General features: G+C 40.9%; 1 protein-coding gene across 4 annotated transcripts in view; it reads right to left on the bottom strand.

Annotated features, from left to right (window-relative positions):
- ZNF827 (zinc finger protein 827) overlaps window positions 1–15,197 on the bottom strand; it is a 253,072-nt gene that overhangs the window by 70,045 nt on the left and 167,830 nt on the right. For all 4 annotated transcript variants that reach the window (XM_020978295.2, XM_020978297.2, XM_020978296.2 and 1 more), the window contains exon 8: window positions 8,679–8,782. In XM_020978295.2, coding sequence (XP_020833954.1) covers window positions 8,679–8,782 — 104 coding nt within the window. The remainder of the gene's footprint in view (window positions 1–8,678; window positions 8,783–15,197) is intronic.

The raw sequence follows: 15,197 nt of genomic DNA, 5'->3' as shown, positions 1-15,197 counted from the left end.
TTCAAAAGAGAGTGGGGGACACATGTTTGTGTCGCTTCTCATCCCACATCAGAACTGTAAGGCCTGTCATGTTTTACATTCATGGTCCATCTACAGAAATCAGCTCCTCTGCATGCAGGTAAGGCATACCTTTAAGTATAATCATTTCATATGGGAACCAGAGGTAGTATGGAATAGTCAACAGAATTAGGAAAGATTTAAGAGTTGGGAAGACCTGGGTTCAAATCTCTGACATTTACTAGCTGGCCAAGAAGTCATTGAATGCTTTAGTTATAGAAAGCAAAATATTTACTAAGTGACAGAAAGCAAACTATGCGTGCATGCAGCACACATGTACGTATACGCATTGTGTATGCACAACATATACATGTATGCATACATACACAACATATGAGTATATAAGTAATTTCACAAATCTAGGGAATGCCAGCTGTATAAATTTCTCTCATGGATATAGTCAGAAATCATGTAACTTCTCTTTTTTGAGAGCTGCTTGGGGTAGAAGTGTCAAATATGTGGTCCTCACGTCACACATAGCCTTCAACATTCCTGAGTGGTGCCCGAAACTGGTTGAAATGTAATTGGGAAATATATGGAATAAATAAAAATTCAATACAATATAAATAATGTTATAATTTGTGATCTTCTAAGTCATTATGCTGCCTGCAAGGACATTTCCATTTGAGTTTGACACCACTGGTGCCCATGGCCCCATAGCCAGTGTTGGGCAGATTCCAACCCAGGTTTTCCTGACTCAAAGGCTGGTCCTTTTACCCACTCTCCATGCTGTCGCTTATATATGAATAGAATGAAATTTTGTTGCTTCTTAAGTAATAACAAATATGAAGGATTTAGAGAAGGAGCAATTCTGTTAAGAATGGATTGCAAAGTGGAACAAAAGCAGAACCCAAAGAACAATGCATACAATGACTCCAACAATGCAAATGAAAACCATAGGAAAGATCAACAAAACTTGGGTCAAAGAAAATGGTCAATGTTGGTTCAAAATTATTTAAGGCAAAGTGCACATCCTTCCTTTCCACTAACAAACGGCAGATTACAAAATGGAAAATAACTTGGATGGCTGTTTGCAACAATTATATTAGGCAGATTTTATTAGAAAGCTTGGGGGGCAGGCACTGTCTGTTAGAGAAGGACTGAAATGCCAAGAAAAAATGTATAGATAAAAAAGAAAAAAAGGCCTCATAAGAAGATTAAGAAGCTCATGCATGACCAATAGATAGAGAACAAAAATGTCACCAACTTTATATCACAAAAACTGTGAGCCTTACATATTCGGATGCTACAATGAGGGCATGTAAACAACAAATAATAAAATTCACATTTATATTGCATTTTGCAAAGACATTCATTGAGTATGTTGGATTTGGTCTCTGTGGACGGATAAGTTCTTAACCGACCATAGTCAAGAACCCAAGATATACAAAGTCTTACTTCAATAATATAAATGGAAAGAACAAAACATATGACACATAAACATATGACATATGCTACATATAAACAAAACAACTGAAAATGAATGTTAGGAAATTATAAGGAACAAGCTTGGACCTGAAGAAGAGATGTGAGAAAATATCTCCTCCTAAACCTTTGTAGAGGTGGGGAGGGAGGAGGCAAAGGTATCGTTTATAGGTGTGGAACATTGCATATGATGCCAGACTGTTTTCATATGTTGTTCACTTTTGCTGAATTTTCTCCCTTTCTTATTTTCTTTTAAAAAATCTTTTGTTCTAAGTCATGGCTCTCTGGGAGGGAGGAAGCTGGGCCATATGAAAATAAAAAATAGCAACAAAAACTATTTAAAAAAAAGAAAGGTAACCATGTATGTGACTGGATATCATCCATAAGAAGTATGTTTGAAAAAGGAGATGGATAGGTTATAACGCGAGAATGAGGAATAACCAATGGGCAGACTTTGTGTTCTGATGGTACCTATGGAAGACTCCCAGCATGTTGGGTATGCCTTATTTACAGGCTAAGAGTTGTACCAAATGAGAGGCCATGGATGGCTTTAGAGCCGTACTTCTGGAAGGAATACCTGCTTCACTGAGATCAAAGCTTCACTGAGTACCAAAGAAAGTGCACATATGTATCAGAGTTTTTGAATATCAGTGTAGAAATATTTCCCTGATACTTTAATTCTGGAAAATAACTGAACTCAGAATGATTCTTCCATGTTATATGTTAAAAAGTGAATCGCCACAAGATGAAACAACACATTATTAACAAATATATTATGAATTTAATAGCCATGAAATGTTTTCTGTATTTTCACATAGTTTCATATTTTTCTAAAACAACCACTACCACAATGTAAAATTAAATCCATTAACTTATTTAGGGCTGCAGGATCCATTTTCTAGACACCTATCTATCCCCCACAATCTGCTCCACCAAAGAGGCCATGGTAGCTCTATTAGAGTCACTGACATCCCATTTCTTGAAAGATTTCATAGCACAGTTGGCAATATTGTCCAGCAGTGCCTTACAGATGCAGATGCCAGTGTTCTCAGGAGCAGTTCTTCAGAAACACTAGAAAACCTACTAACCAGAACACTTTATGCTGTGTCTAGGAAGGCAGTGGATATCCAGAACTGGGCTACTCTGGATTTCATCATAGTCTTCATCCTCCACTAGGTTGACTCATTGGGAAGTTTTGTCTGCATTCTTCCCCATAATATTATTGTTGTTATTTGGCCATCTTTACATGGCCACAATTTAAGGCAGCTCTGTCTTTCAGCCACATGGGCTCATTTGATGTTCCATGACATTCCATCTCTAACCTCCTTACCATTCCACAGGCCTCCCTACCCACTTCACTGAAATGGAATCCTTGGCTCTCTCAAAACTCAGCTTGAGTATCTGCCCCTTCCCACTGTAGAACGAAAGCCCTATCTATGCCAGCGGGGACTCTCTCCTTTTTGTTCTATTTCCAGCATCCAGAACAGTGCCTAGTACATGGTAGGTAATGACTAAACACGTGAGGAATGAATTGTGTTCATTGCAATTATTCCACCGCAGAACTCCTTGTCTATTGAGATTTGTTTATTCCAAATTAATCGTGCTTTACTCTGTCTTTAGGATACTTTAGCTCTCCAAGGACACCCCAGACAACCTAGGGACAATATCCAAAGTCCTTTAGAAAAAAACATTTCATTCATACTTTTTTTCATTGCTGAAATGATATCACAGTTTTAGCATTTATTCCAGTATGAGCAAGCATGGGACTTCTTCGACCCCAGGACATGACCACAAGAAAACCTCATTAATTACAGTCTACACTAACTGGAAATTTGTGATAATGCCCTAGGATGAAGTTTACATTTGCATTATCTGTATAAGGAAATGGTTTGCTAAGTAACTAAGATTTTAGCAAAAATCTTTGAACTACTTAACAGAATTGTTTTTAAGTCCACCAGAAGCATCCATTACCACACAAATTAATCCTCCATCTAGGTTACACCCAACACCAGTAAAAGTATTCATACATATTCCTGCTGGTTTGTCCCTCCTCTCAACTGACTTTTTTTGTGGGTGCTTTTGTTGTCAATGGAGTCATATTTCAGGCTTGACTTAAGGGTTACCCTTTGATTCTTCCTTCTCTCCCCCACCCCCATATTTCTATGAACATCTAATCAGTCACTAATCAAGCCTTCCCTTGATTCTCATCCATATTGGATTCTACATTCATAATCCATCCTTCATTGGCTAGACTTTTATAATAGCATCCTAATTTGCCTTCTTATTTCTTGTCTCTTTCTTCTCCATGCCACTAAACACATTCCTACCAGATTATCTTCCTAAAACTACATTAAGAGACTCTCTATATAACTACCCCCCACCTAAAAAAAAAAGTCCATAAGCTACTCAATGGTAGGGATTGTATCTTCTATTTTTTTTTTAACCTGATGAAGTATCTAGGATAGATTGGACAGCCTATGGGGTTTTAATGCTTGCTGAATGACGAATGATCTTCTACAAGGCAATACTTTGTCTAACTTAAATCGCCTAACAGCCTTGAAAATATAACAGCAGATTCCTTGGGACGCTTTCTGTAATTCAGACCTCTCGCTGATTCAGAATGACATTTGCTACAGTTAGTCCAAGGAGTGAGCTTTCCCTCTGTGTAGTGCCTGTGTCTTAAAACCTCACACACATGCTAAAACTTCAAAGTGTCTGACTAACAGGGCCATTATAGTGTTTCCAACCTGAAGCTCCATTCTCCAAGACGTTTCTATTTGTTAAACAAACCGAAGCAAAACGGAACTAGACAACTCTTTCATTTCCTTTTGCTATTTATAGAAATATAAATATAAGCCTTTGCTCGGTTATCAAAGTGCCAACCTTGGCAGGTCCCATTCAGTTGGAAGGCCTGTTGAGTATGTTGGAGGGACGCTGTGTCTGTCATCTGAAGATCTGCTTCGCTACACTCAGGGAGGCTCAGTGCCACTTTGGCCATGGGGGGCTGAACTTTTTTGGCCAGAGCAATTCAGGGAGATATCCAAGAGGAGCCACCATCAACAAGTGATGTATCCACACTGAAGAACTCATTTGTCCTTTAACTCTAGAATTTAAATTCAGTAATTAAAAAAAAACCAAACACCATGTGAGAGATCCAAACTAAAGGGGATTTACATTAAAAAAACAAACAAAACCTGAACAGACCGAAAAAAAAAATCTGAGTCAGTCTTTCCTCCAGCTCACAGCTCAAGTCCATCCTGTAACCCAGAAAGATATGCATTTTGTATGCATAGCAAAAGAAATCTCGATATCTCACTTGGAGGTAGAGTTTTAATTTAACTAGTAAATATAATCCATTAAATAGTGCCAAAACAAACACCAATGTAAGCAAAGTAATGCTTATATCTATCTATCTATCTATCTATCTATCTATCTATCTATCTATCTATCTATATATCATGTGGCCACTGACAGTATGGGTCATAGCACTACTGAGAAACAATTCCTAAGCATTACTTTGACATTAGGAAGTCACAATCCATCAACTTAACAGCATAGCAATAATCCTGGGGGGTAGGGTGGGGCTGGGGGAGCTGGCCATTCAGAGCTACTATGTTGTGGGAAGGAGACAGTAGTTGAAATAGCCCGTTTGAAAATAAAGGCACGAACTAAGCAAAAATTCCTTTATACTTCTATACGCAGCTATCAGAGAATTTATTTTCTCAGTGAGAGAGGCTCATTTGAAGTGTGTGAAACTGGAGCGAATATGAGAAATATCTGAAAAGCTAAAACAGCAACCAAGTAAATATCCGTTGGATAGAGGCCTCTTTGGCTTCTAATCCAGATGTCTGGGGAAGTGGAGAGATGGATCTGGGCATAATGACTATGACCATGGAGACACAGCAGCAACACAGTAGGTGCTTAATAATGGTTTATAGCATTCAACTGAATTAATCAGTTGCCTCTTCTTTGGTGCTTGGTGAAAAGCACTTCCAGTGACTTCACTATATATTCTGCCCCACTCTGCCATCCCTCCCACCTAACCCTGAACATTTCATAAGGGGCCACTCTACGTTTTGTCAACTGCAAAATGACCACCTCCAGTATCTCTGTAGTGCCAAGCTACTGATGCACATGGAAGACTGGGAAATGCTACCTATAGAGGACAAAACCTTCAGGAGGGGGGTGGTCCGGAATTGTGATTTTATCATAGGCAACAGATTAGCAAACTCTTCTTTAACTTGTAGCCTTAGGAAGCTGCCCAGGACACCGAGTTTACTGATTTTCCAAGGGTCACACAGCCAGTAGGGCAGTTAGATGGTGCAGTGGAGAGAGCACCAGGCCCAGAGTCAGGAAAACCTGAGTTCAAATCCAGCCTCAGATACTGACTAGCTGTGTGACCCTGGACAAGTCACTTCACCCTGTTTGCCTCAGTTTCCCCATCTGTAATATGAGCTGGAGAAGGAAATAACAAACCACTCCAGTATCTCTGCCAAGAAAACCCCAAAAGGTGTCACGAAGAGTCAGACATGACTCAACAACTCAACATAGCCAATATGTGCAAAGACAGGATTTGAACCAAGATGTTCCTAACTCTAAGCATGGCCCTCCATCCCTCTCTGCTACACACATCACAGTGCCTCTCAGGCCAGGGCCACAAAAGCAATGGAGGCTCAGTTAAGGGGGTCTTGTAAAGTCCACTAACCCATCAACCAGCTGTGTGGCCCTGGTCACACTCTCAACCTCTCTGGACCTCAGGTTTCTCATGAGGAGCTTATCTTCACTGATCTCCACAAGTCTCCTTTCTAGTTCCAAGAGTCTCCAATTCTAAGTGGGTCGCTCTCAGAAATGTAGAGGGCTTGGATAAAGTGAGTGCTTCAGGAAAACTCTGTTTCCTAGAGTCTTCAGTGTCTTTGGTTAGAGACCGTTAAGTATCCCTTGTTTAGGAAGTGAACCCTAAATTAGAGGCTTGGGGACCCCACGTCAGCACCCATACAGTGATGCTGGTTTGGCCTCCAGGAGGCTCTGCCAATTACTGTCACTTTATACATTCCAAAATGGTCTCCTCTGGTGTCCCCTGAGTCTCAGTCCCCTCCCCCCTGCCCCTCGCACCCCACAAGCCTCATAGGGACAACTAGGGCAATAACCACACCTACGGACACATGAAAATGAGGCTTCAACCTTCTCCAACCCCCAAACCAATGGTGGTATCTCCTCTTGCCTTCCTGTATTACTACAATGAAATAGGGGTATACCGGTGCAAGGCAGCCTGGAGAGGACAGAACAGTCAGAAAGTAGTGTCATTACTAGACAGGCAGGACAATGGTCCTCAAACTTTTCATTTACCTTCTTAGTGGAAGTTAAAAGGGTGCTTAGTCTCATGTTCCTAATCTGCAAAATGAGAGTGTGAGACCAGGTGACCTCTATAGTCCCTTCTGGCTTTGTATCTGTGATGCTGTGTGATCCTTTGCCTTCCCTGAGAGGCCCTATGGCACCTGGCCTCAGAATCAGGAAGTCTTGGGCTCATATCTCCTCTGATCGCTTCTTGCCCACCCCACCCCCCAGGCAACTGTCCAAAACTATAAATCATAAATGAGTTACTGATCTGTCTTGGTGAAGGAAGCTCTCCACACCAAAGGAAATTACCTACAAAAAAGAAATGACTTCCATTGTCCCTTCACACACATGGAGCCATCCCTATGTTGTAGAGCCAGATTTTTGTGCTTTTGATCTGCTAAAAAGGGGAAATCATCAGCTAATCTTTACTTCATTTCAGAGAAGATAAATCAAGAGGAAGGATGGACAGAGAAGGGTTCCAAATTTGTCATTCTCTCTTCTGAAAAACCTTCCCTTGTCCCTATTGCCTACCAAATGAATCGTAGTTTGAATGAATCCTCAGTTTGGCATTCAAGGCCCTCTACAACATGAACCCCATCTATCTTGCCAACACTGTCTTCCACTGCTCCCCAAGAAGTCTCCATTGCTGTAGCCAGACTGGACTCCTCGCTGTTCTCCAAGTACTCAGCACACTCTCCCACTTGAGCCTGGAATATGCTCTCCCACCACCTCCACTTGTGAAATCTTAACTACAGTCATCCCTTCCACATCATGGGGGTTAGAGGCAGGTGCTGTTTGCAGCTTCTGCAAAACTCCCCCCAAATTCCCACTTAGTTATGCTGATCCATGTATATCAAAACCACGATGGGGAAAGTAGCAATGTGGAAGAGAACTATACTCTTCAAGGACCAGCTCACCAAACGTTAGTTTCTTTGGGAGTGTGAATTCTCTGACTGCTAAATCTAAGCAAAGACCTTTGCCCATACCTCTCTTACAGCATTGGCCACTTTCTCTCTGTGTGGTAGTTATCTATATACAACATGTACTAGATGTCAAGCCTCTTGAGTGGACAGACTCATTGCTATGTCCCCTTCTCCAGTAAACTAGTACAGTGACTCAAATAGCAGGTGCCCAAGATATATTAGATAAGATGAACTGGATCATAAGTCTACTGGAATCTAGCAAATTGAAAGTCCTTTGAGGGTAGAGACTGGTTGGGTTTTGTTCTGATATCTCCAGCACCTAGCACAGTGCATGGTTCATAGTAAATAACTGTTTAATAAATAATTGCACTGAATTGAAATTGGGATGAGGCAGTAAAGGGGACGGGGCCAGGAAGTGAGATGTCATGGCTGAGAAGGGAGGTGAGAATGGTGGAACAAGAAGGCAATGTTCAGTGAGTTACACAGCTACCACCCAACACTTTTCATCCCTTGGGACCCACCTGCTAAGCAGCACTGAGGAAACCATCTCCCTTACCCATTAGCTCAACAACCCACCCAAAGCCATCACAATGTAAAGCACATTTTTCTCAACTAAGTGGTGAGCTATCTTCAAGGAAAGAGGAATTCATTACAGAGGCGGATCATATGGGAGGAAAAAATGAATCACTGGGAATGGAAAAAAAAAAGGACACATGACGTTTCCTGAATTTTGCTTCATTAAGCTTTTGTAAGTATATTTGTAGTTAGATGTGTGTGTCTGTGTGTGTGAGAAATCATGTTTTGTTCTGAATCTGGCTTAAAGAAACAAAACCCCAAAAAACCCAGTGGATGAAAGCAGTTGATAGTTCACACACTGTAGTGCAGAAGTCATTTCCCAAACAAACAACAGAAGCAAAGTTAAGACCGTTTCCATACCTGGGGCCGATGTTCTCGTGTGGAGCACAGACTCGCTGGGCAGCAGATCTTTTGAATTGGAGGTGAATGGTGATTGTCTAAATGAATCTTCCGAAAAGAAAGGGCTGGGAGGGGGGAAAAAAAGTAAGCTTTTGTAAATGGAGGTTGCTAACAAATAAATGCAAACGTGGCCCCAGACATATACATAAACTTTGGTCAATGGGTTTTGAGGAGATGGCATTCACGAATACAGCAGAAGAACTGGGTTCTGGGCAGATTTCATCAGTCAGACACCTTTTGTCTATTTCCTCAAGTAGTTTTAATGATACAGGTAGATATAGTATAAGCCAAGTCCCAGTGACCATTGGTGTGGGACTCTCCTTATTGGTGGAGATTAATGCCCTATACTTGCATGAGGGTCAGGGCAGAGTTTTATGAGAGTGGGAGAGAGCAGAAGCCCAGTCTTTTCAGTCTCCTCAAGTCTCTTCACTCTCTTCAGGTATCTTTAGTCTCTTGAATATTTTCAGATCTCTTGAGTTTTCTTTGGGCTCTGCAGTCACTTCAGCTACTTCTGGCTTCTGGCTTCGAGAGAGAAGATGGACGATGCCAGCCTCATTTGAAGTTGCTGAAGGGAAAAATAAAACTCAGAGAAGAAGCTGATGAGACTTGAGGAGACTGAAGAGATTGGATCTCTCCTCTCTCCCCTTCTCACCAGGCAGGGGGCACAGATCTCCATTGATGAGGAGAGAGTCCTATATCAATGGACTTTGGGACTTGGGCTACAATAGGAAATATCTGCTTTGAAGTGTCTTGTTTAGCATGATACACTGAGACACATGCTGTGACTATTTGTTTCTCTTTCATGCAAAGAATTCCATCTTTCCTTAGGATAAGCAGACAATCCTGTCAAAGGACACACACTTTGCTTTCTCCCTAGTGGTGATGGATTTGTCTTGATTCACCCAGACTGGCACCTGATCCCACTTGTGAGCAATAACGCACACATGAAAGATGGCTGGGTAGGGTCAGGGGTGGAATGTGTGGTTCTGGAGCTGAGAGAAACTAACTGATCCTCATGGAGCCTGAAACCATAGCCGTGGAAACTCTAAACAGCTGAACCAACTGGTCACAACTAACAGAAAAGAGTGATATCCTCTGTAATGAGAGGATTTTTTATACAATTCCATCTTAAACCTTATGTGAGCCAATGCAACCTCAAGCTCATTTCAGGGCTCAGAAGATATTATTTTTGAACATGTCACATTGTTTCTAGCTAGCACAAGAAGACAGCAAAAGTGGAACTAGGAGGTAAGAGGTCACATTCAAATTAATTTTAAAAACTGGTGGTAGGGGTAGGGGAGAAGAGGGAGCAATGATTTCATCAATATAGGAAACTTCCAGAAAATAAAACTTCTTTCTATACAGACCAACAACTCATCTGTAATTTATGCTCTTCGAGAGTTACTTAGGGTGACTGAGAGTATAAGTGATTTGTTCACAATCCACATGGATGCTATGAGTCAGGGCTGTGGAAGAGAGCTTTTCCAAAGCTGACCAATTCTCTCCCCTCCCCACCCCCATCCTCCCCAATGCTGCTTTTCAGTGCATACGGTCATTTGATCATGAAATTTGAGTATTACTAATAAATAAATTGTAAAATGCTACTTTTAAAAGTTTGAGCTAAAAGACTGGATATCAGCATATTTTAAAAATGCTGATTAGCTGGAGGATTTATTTCTGAGTGTATTTATCGGGAAGAGGACTTCCTTATGTCAAGTAGATCCTCAACAATTATGTGGCTGTCTTTTCCTGTAGGGTGGTAAGGTGTATCATTGCAACTGAGACAATGTGGAAACAGGGATTCTCTGAAATCAGAAAGGAGCAATTTTTCTCCCCAGATGTGATAAATACACATTTGGTATAGAAAAAAAAATAAGCCCAAAACTATGTGGCTTTCAAAGGGCCATGAGACTCTAAGCTACGATAGTCTTCTTTCTATTTGTACAAAATGAGAGAATTTTCAGCCTAGAAGGCACCATGCAGACAATGTGGCAAAAGCCTATCATTTCACAGATGAGGATGCCATGGCCCAGGGGGTTAAGTAACTTCCCTGATGTCACCCGTGAAGCTGGTGGTTCTTTCCCCAATTCCACACTCCCTCCTTTGAGAGAGATCAGTAAAGATCTACATCTGCAGACTCTGTAAGTACGGAGTAATAAAGTGTCACCTTAAGCTTCTGGATGAGCAGTTACCATAAGGATTACAAATTGTTAGCCCTCACGCATGGCTGGCCACTCACCAGGTAACAGACAGATGCTAGCTATTAGTTCTGCCAGCATTCCCTGGTGGGAAGAATGAAGCCTCATTCTGACAGAGGGAACTGGTGCCTACAATATGTGGTGGCGTCTTCCCTTTTGAACCAGCACAGGTCTAATATGGAGCTCCTACCTCACCATGGGTCATATTAGAAGTGCAATATTTCTTACCTTGCCTCATTCCTACAGGAAATAGTAGAGGCATGGTAGATGCTAAAATGAAGTATTCAAAAACAAGAATTACAGAAGAGTTCAGAAATAAGGGCTACCTGTGACTAAAAGGAAATAGGAAGTCAATGAATACTTAAAGATAGTGTCTGAGAGTGGATTTTTAATTTTTAAATCAAGGCTTAATATAAAGTATGAAGGGGTCTTAGCTAGTGATTAGCCTAACAATGTCTGGTAAAAAAAAAATTCTAGACTATTGTAAATATAATCTAAAGTGCCCTACCTGTCAAGGAAGGCAGAAGGTGAAATCTACCAAGCTAGGTATTATAGAGAGCAGTCATAACGTAGTATGACACAGAGTAGCAACAGAGATACTCAGAGATTCTTGGGAGACAAAAGAGGAAGTGGTAACACATCTCGTGGCCCAACATGTCTATACAAAAATACATAGAGATTGGAAAACAGATATTAATGCAAAGAGGCAAATTTGAGCTCATGGGAATTTTAAAAACTTGGTTCATCGAGACCCACAACTTCTAGAACAGAAGGGTGTGTGTGCATGGAAGCATGCATACACATACCCCTACATACCCTGTTAACATAACATAACAGGATAGCTAAAGGGAACAAAGATATGGATACAGAGCAGCACTATATAATAAGAGCATATTCTCATGTAAGGACTTTTAGGAAACAGAGGAACAATACATGGGGGAGAGCATTTAAGTGAGGATCAATGGAGACAGAAGTAGAAACTACAGTTGTTGGGAATATACTATAGACCATCTGGCCAGAAGGAAGCCATAAATGATGAGTTGTGCAAACAGAGCATGAAGCTCAGCACAGAGGCATGTGCTACATATATACATACATATATATACATATACACATACATACACATACATACATACATACATATATACATACATACACACACACACACACACACACACACACATATATATATATATATATATAAGATGAAGAACTCTAATTTTTCCAGACATCTGCTGGAGCACATTTGGCTCAAAGCAGAAGAGTTAATATCTCTCAACTTGCCTTAATGATATTTTGAACTTTTAAAAGGTGGAAGAGCCAGCGAAGAAGGGGAAATGGCATTATGAAATTGCTTCTCAACAAAATGAAGAACTGTTTGCTGAAACCTGTAATAAAGGTGAGAAAAATAAGGCATAGTGTGACCAGTAGTCTCCCCCGCAACCATCACAAAAAAGTCAGCCCACGAGAGATGAGAAGCTCTCAAGAATCAAATTCTGAAGGCACAAACAATTGTGATAAGAAGGAAAAGGGGAACTTGTCTCAAAAGAGAATGACATGAAAAAGCATGAAGGTCATGGAGGCAATGTGCTACAGCGGAAAGCAATTGAATCTGGAGACAGGGGGATCCTAGGTTTCCATCTTACAGATAATAGGTAGTTGGTGTGGGTGACCTTGGGCATGGTACTTGAAACTGTCTAGGCCTCAATTTCCTCCTATGTAAAATGAAGAGGTTAGGCTGGATGACCTCTGACCTCCTTTACAGCTGTAGATCTATGATTATCAACCAATTTATATTTTAAAAGGACAGGTACAGAAGCTGGGGACCAGCATGGGCAACAGAACTGAAGGGCACAGGCCCTAGAATGAGGGTGGTCTTACTTCACTTACACATTATTCTGCCAAGATCACATTTGGAATTCTGAATTCGTTCTGGATGCCACATTTTTTGGAGGGCAACCAACCAGCATGTCAAGAGACTTTAAGGATGATACTCTATGAGTTAAGTGAAATGGGGGTGTATAGCTTTAGAAAAAGACTTCTGAAGTATATGATAGCTGTTTTCACATGTTTATAAGGCTGTCACCTGGAAGAAAGATTAAACTTATTCTACCTGGCCCCAGAGGGTGTCATAGAGAGAAATGTGAAGAAATTTCCAAGAGGCAAATTGAGGCTCGATGTAAGGCAAGCATCCCCCAAAGAACCAGGCCTGTGTTCACTTGGGGTAGGGTGGAGGGTTCCCTTTCACTAGAGGTCTCGAGTCTGTGTATAATGCACGTTCTACATCATACACAGTGACAGCAATGATAATCAACGGTGAAAGACTTCGCTACTCGGATGAATACGATGATCCATGACAACTTCAAAGGACTCATGAAGAAAAACGCTACCCATCTCCAGAAAGAGAACTGATGAACTCTTGCGTGCAGATTGGAGCACATTTTTTGCACTTTATTTTTCTTGCTTCCCCCCCCCCCCGCAACATGGCTAATATTGAAATATTTTGCATGACTTTCTATGTATAATGAGTATCATGTTGCTTGCCTTCTCAATGGGTGAGGGAAGGAGCAAATTTGGAACTCAAAATAAAAAAAAATAATGTTCTGGTGCAGCTATGGGTTGGATCAGATTACTACTCAAGGTAGCAATCTTAAAGTGAACTCTAAAGTTGCTAGAAGAGAACATTCATGATACACACTGGGAATATTTCAATATGTTAATGACTTATGATTTCATCACTACTGGTAGTCCTAACAACACAGATAAAGACTTTTTTTTTTTTTATAACTTAATAGACAGAGTTTTGATAGCTATTGTGACAGAGAAATTGATCACCCTGTGACCAATGTAGTGCTGAACCTCTTTGAGTTTATCACGGCTCATTCTCAGATAACAGGCCATCGCTGGGCCCATTCCTGAAGTGGTTTCAGCTTGATAGAACCTGCCAGCACCTCTGCTCTACCAGCACAGCCTATGTGAACCTGAGGTAAGCCCCACATTGTGATGGGATAGTAGAGTTGGTCTTGAGAGGAGAACATACTAGGAATCATTCCTGGAAATTACTATTATTTTATTTAACTGGCAAACAGGAGTAGAATAGCACTGCATTCTCTAATAATTTATTTAAACCCAATGTCCTCCATCCTTGAACTCAGATCCACATCCTTAGCTGCCCACAGGGTACCTTCACTATGATGATCTGCTGATGCCACAAACTAAACATGTCCAAATTCCATCAGATGATCTTTTCCCCAACATCTGCTCCTTTTTCTGACCACACTGTTCATTAGTGGCACTCTCTACCCAACTGCCCACGCTCAGAGTGATCTTTTCCGCTCTCCTCTTGGATCTTTTCGAGTCTATCAGCTGCTGAGTCCAGTCCATTCTACCTGGGCAGTCTCTCTTTTATCCCTCCCTTCCTCTCATCTCGCTTTCATTGCCTTAGTGTAAGTTCTCATTCCAGGCTTGTGGAACCTACCTTCATTCCCCCTGTCTTTCACACTAGACTAATCTTCCTTATGAATGTATCTAGATACATCACTCCTTTGTAAAAAAAAAAATTTGATGCATATTCTTAGCTAAACAAAGTTCCAATTGTACAAAATGCCATTCAAGGACCCATCTGTACCAAAAGATTTTTCATCTCTGTGCCTTTGTCCAAACTATTCCTTATGTTTGGGATGCTACTTCACTTTCTTTGCCTATGGGATTCTTACTCTTGATTCCGAATGAAAAATACTTTTTTGGACATGGCTAATGTAGGAATTTGTTTTGCCAGACTATGAATATTTGTTATATAGGTTTTGTTTTTCTTTTCCCTAATTGGGGGTGGTAAGAGAGAAAATAAATGTTTGTTAATTTTAAAAGGGTTAAAAAAAAAGTTCCTGCTCATTCCTTAAAACTTAAACAGAAAAAAAAAACCAAATTGGGGTCAGCTAGATGGCACAGTGGACAGAGCACCAGCCCTGGATTCAGGAGGACCTGAGTTCAAGTCTGGCCTCAGAGACATAACTCTTACTAGCTGTGTGACCTTGGGCAAGTCACTTAACCCCATTGCCTAGCCAAAACAAAACTTAAACAGCACTTTTTCTCCATGAATTTTCCCTGATCTCTCCCTCATTTGGTAATAACCTTTCCCTCCTTCCTTTCAGACCTGACTTCTTGCACATATCCATCATCATAAGTGGTACATATGTCATATTTAGACGGTATACGGTCCACAAACACAGGGACCATGTCTTATCTTCTCCAGTACTGACACAGTGCTATGTACAAGGTAAGC

Source organism: Phascolarctos cinereus, unplaced genomic scaffold (assembly GCF_003287225.1).
Source record: "Phascolarctos cinereus isolate Bilbo 61053 unplaced genomic scaffold, phaCin_HiC Scaffold_9;HRSCAF=440, whole genome shotgun sequence".
Classification (NCBI taxonomy): Eukaryota; Metazoa; Chordata; class Mammalia; order Diprotodontia; family Phascolarctidae; genus Phascolarctos; species Phascolarctos cinereus.
Note: the sequence above shows the minus strand (reverse complement) of the source record. Positions and strands in the feature narration are given on the sequence as shown.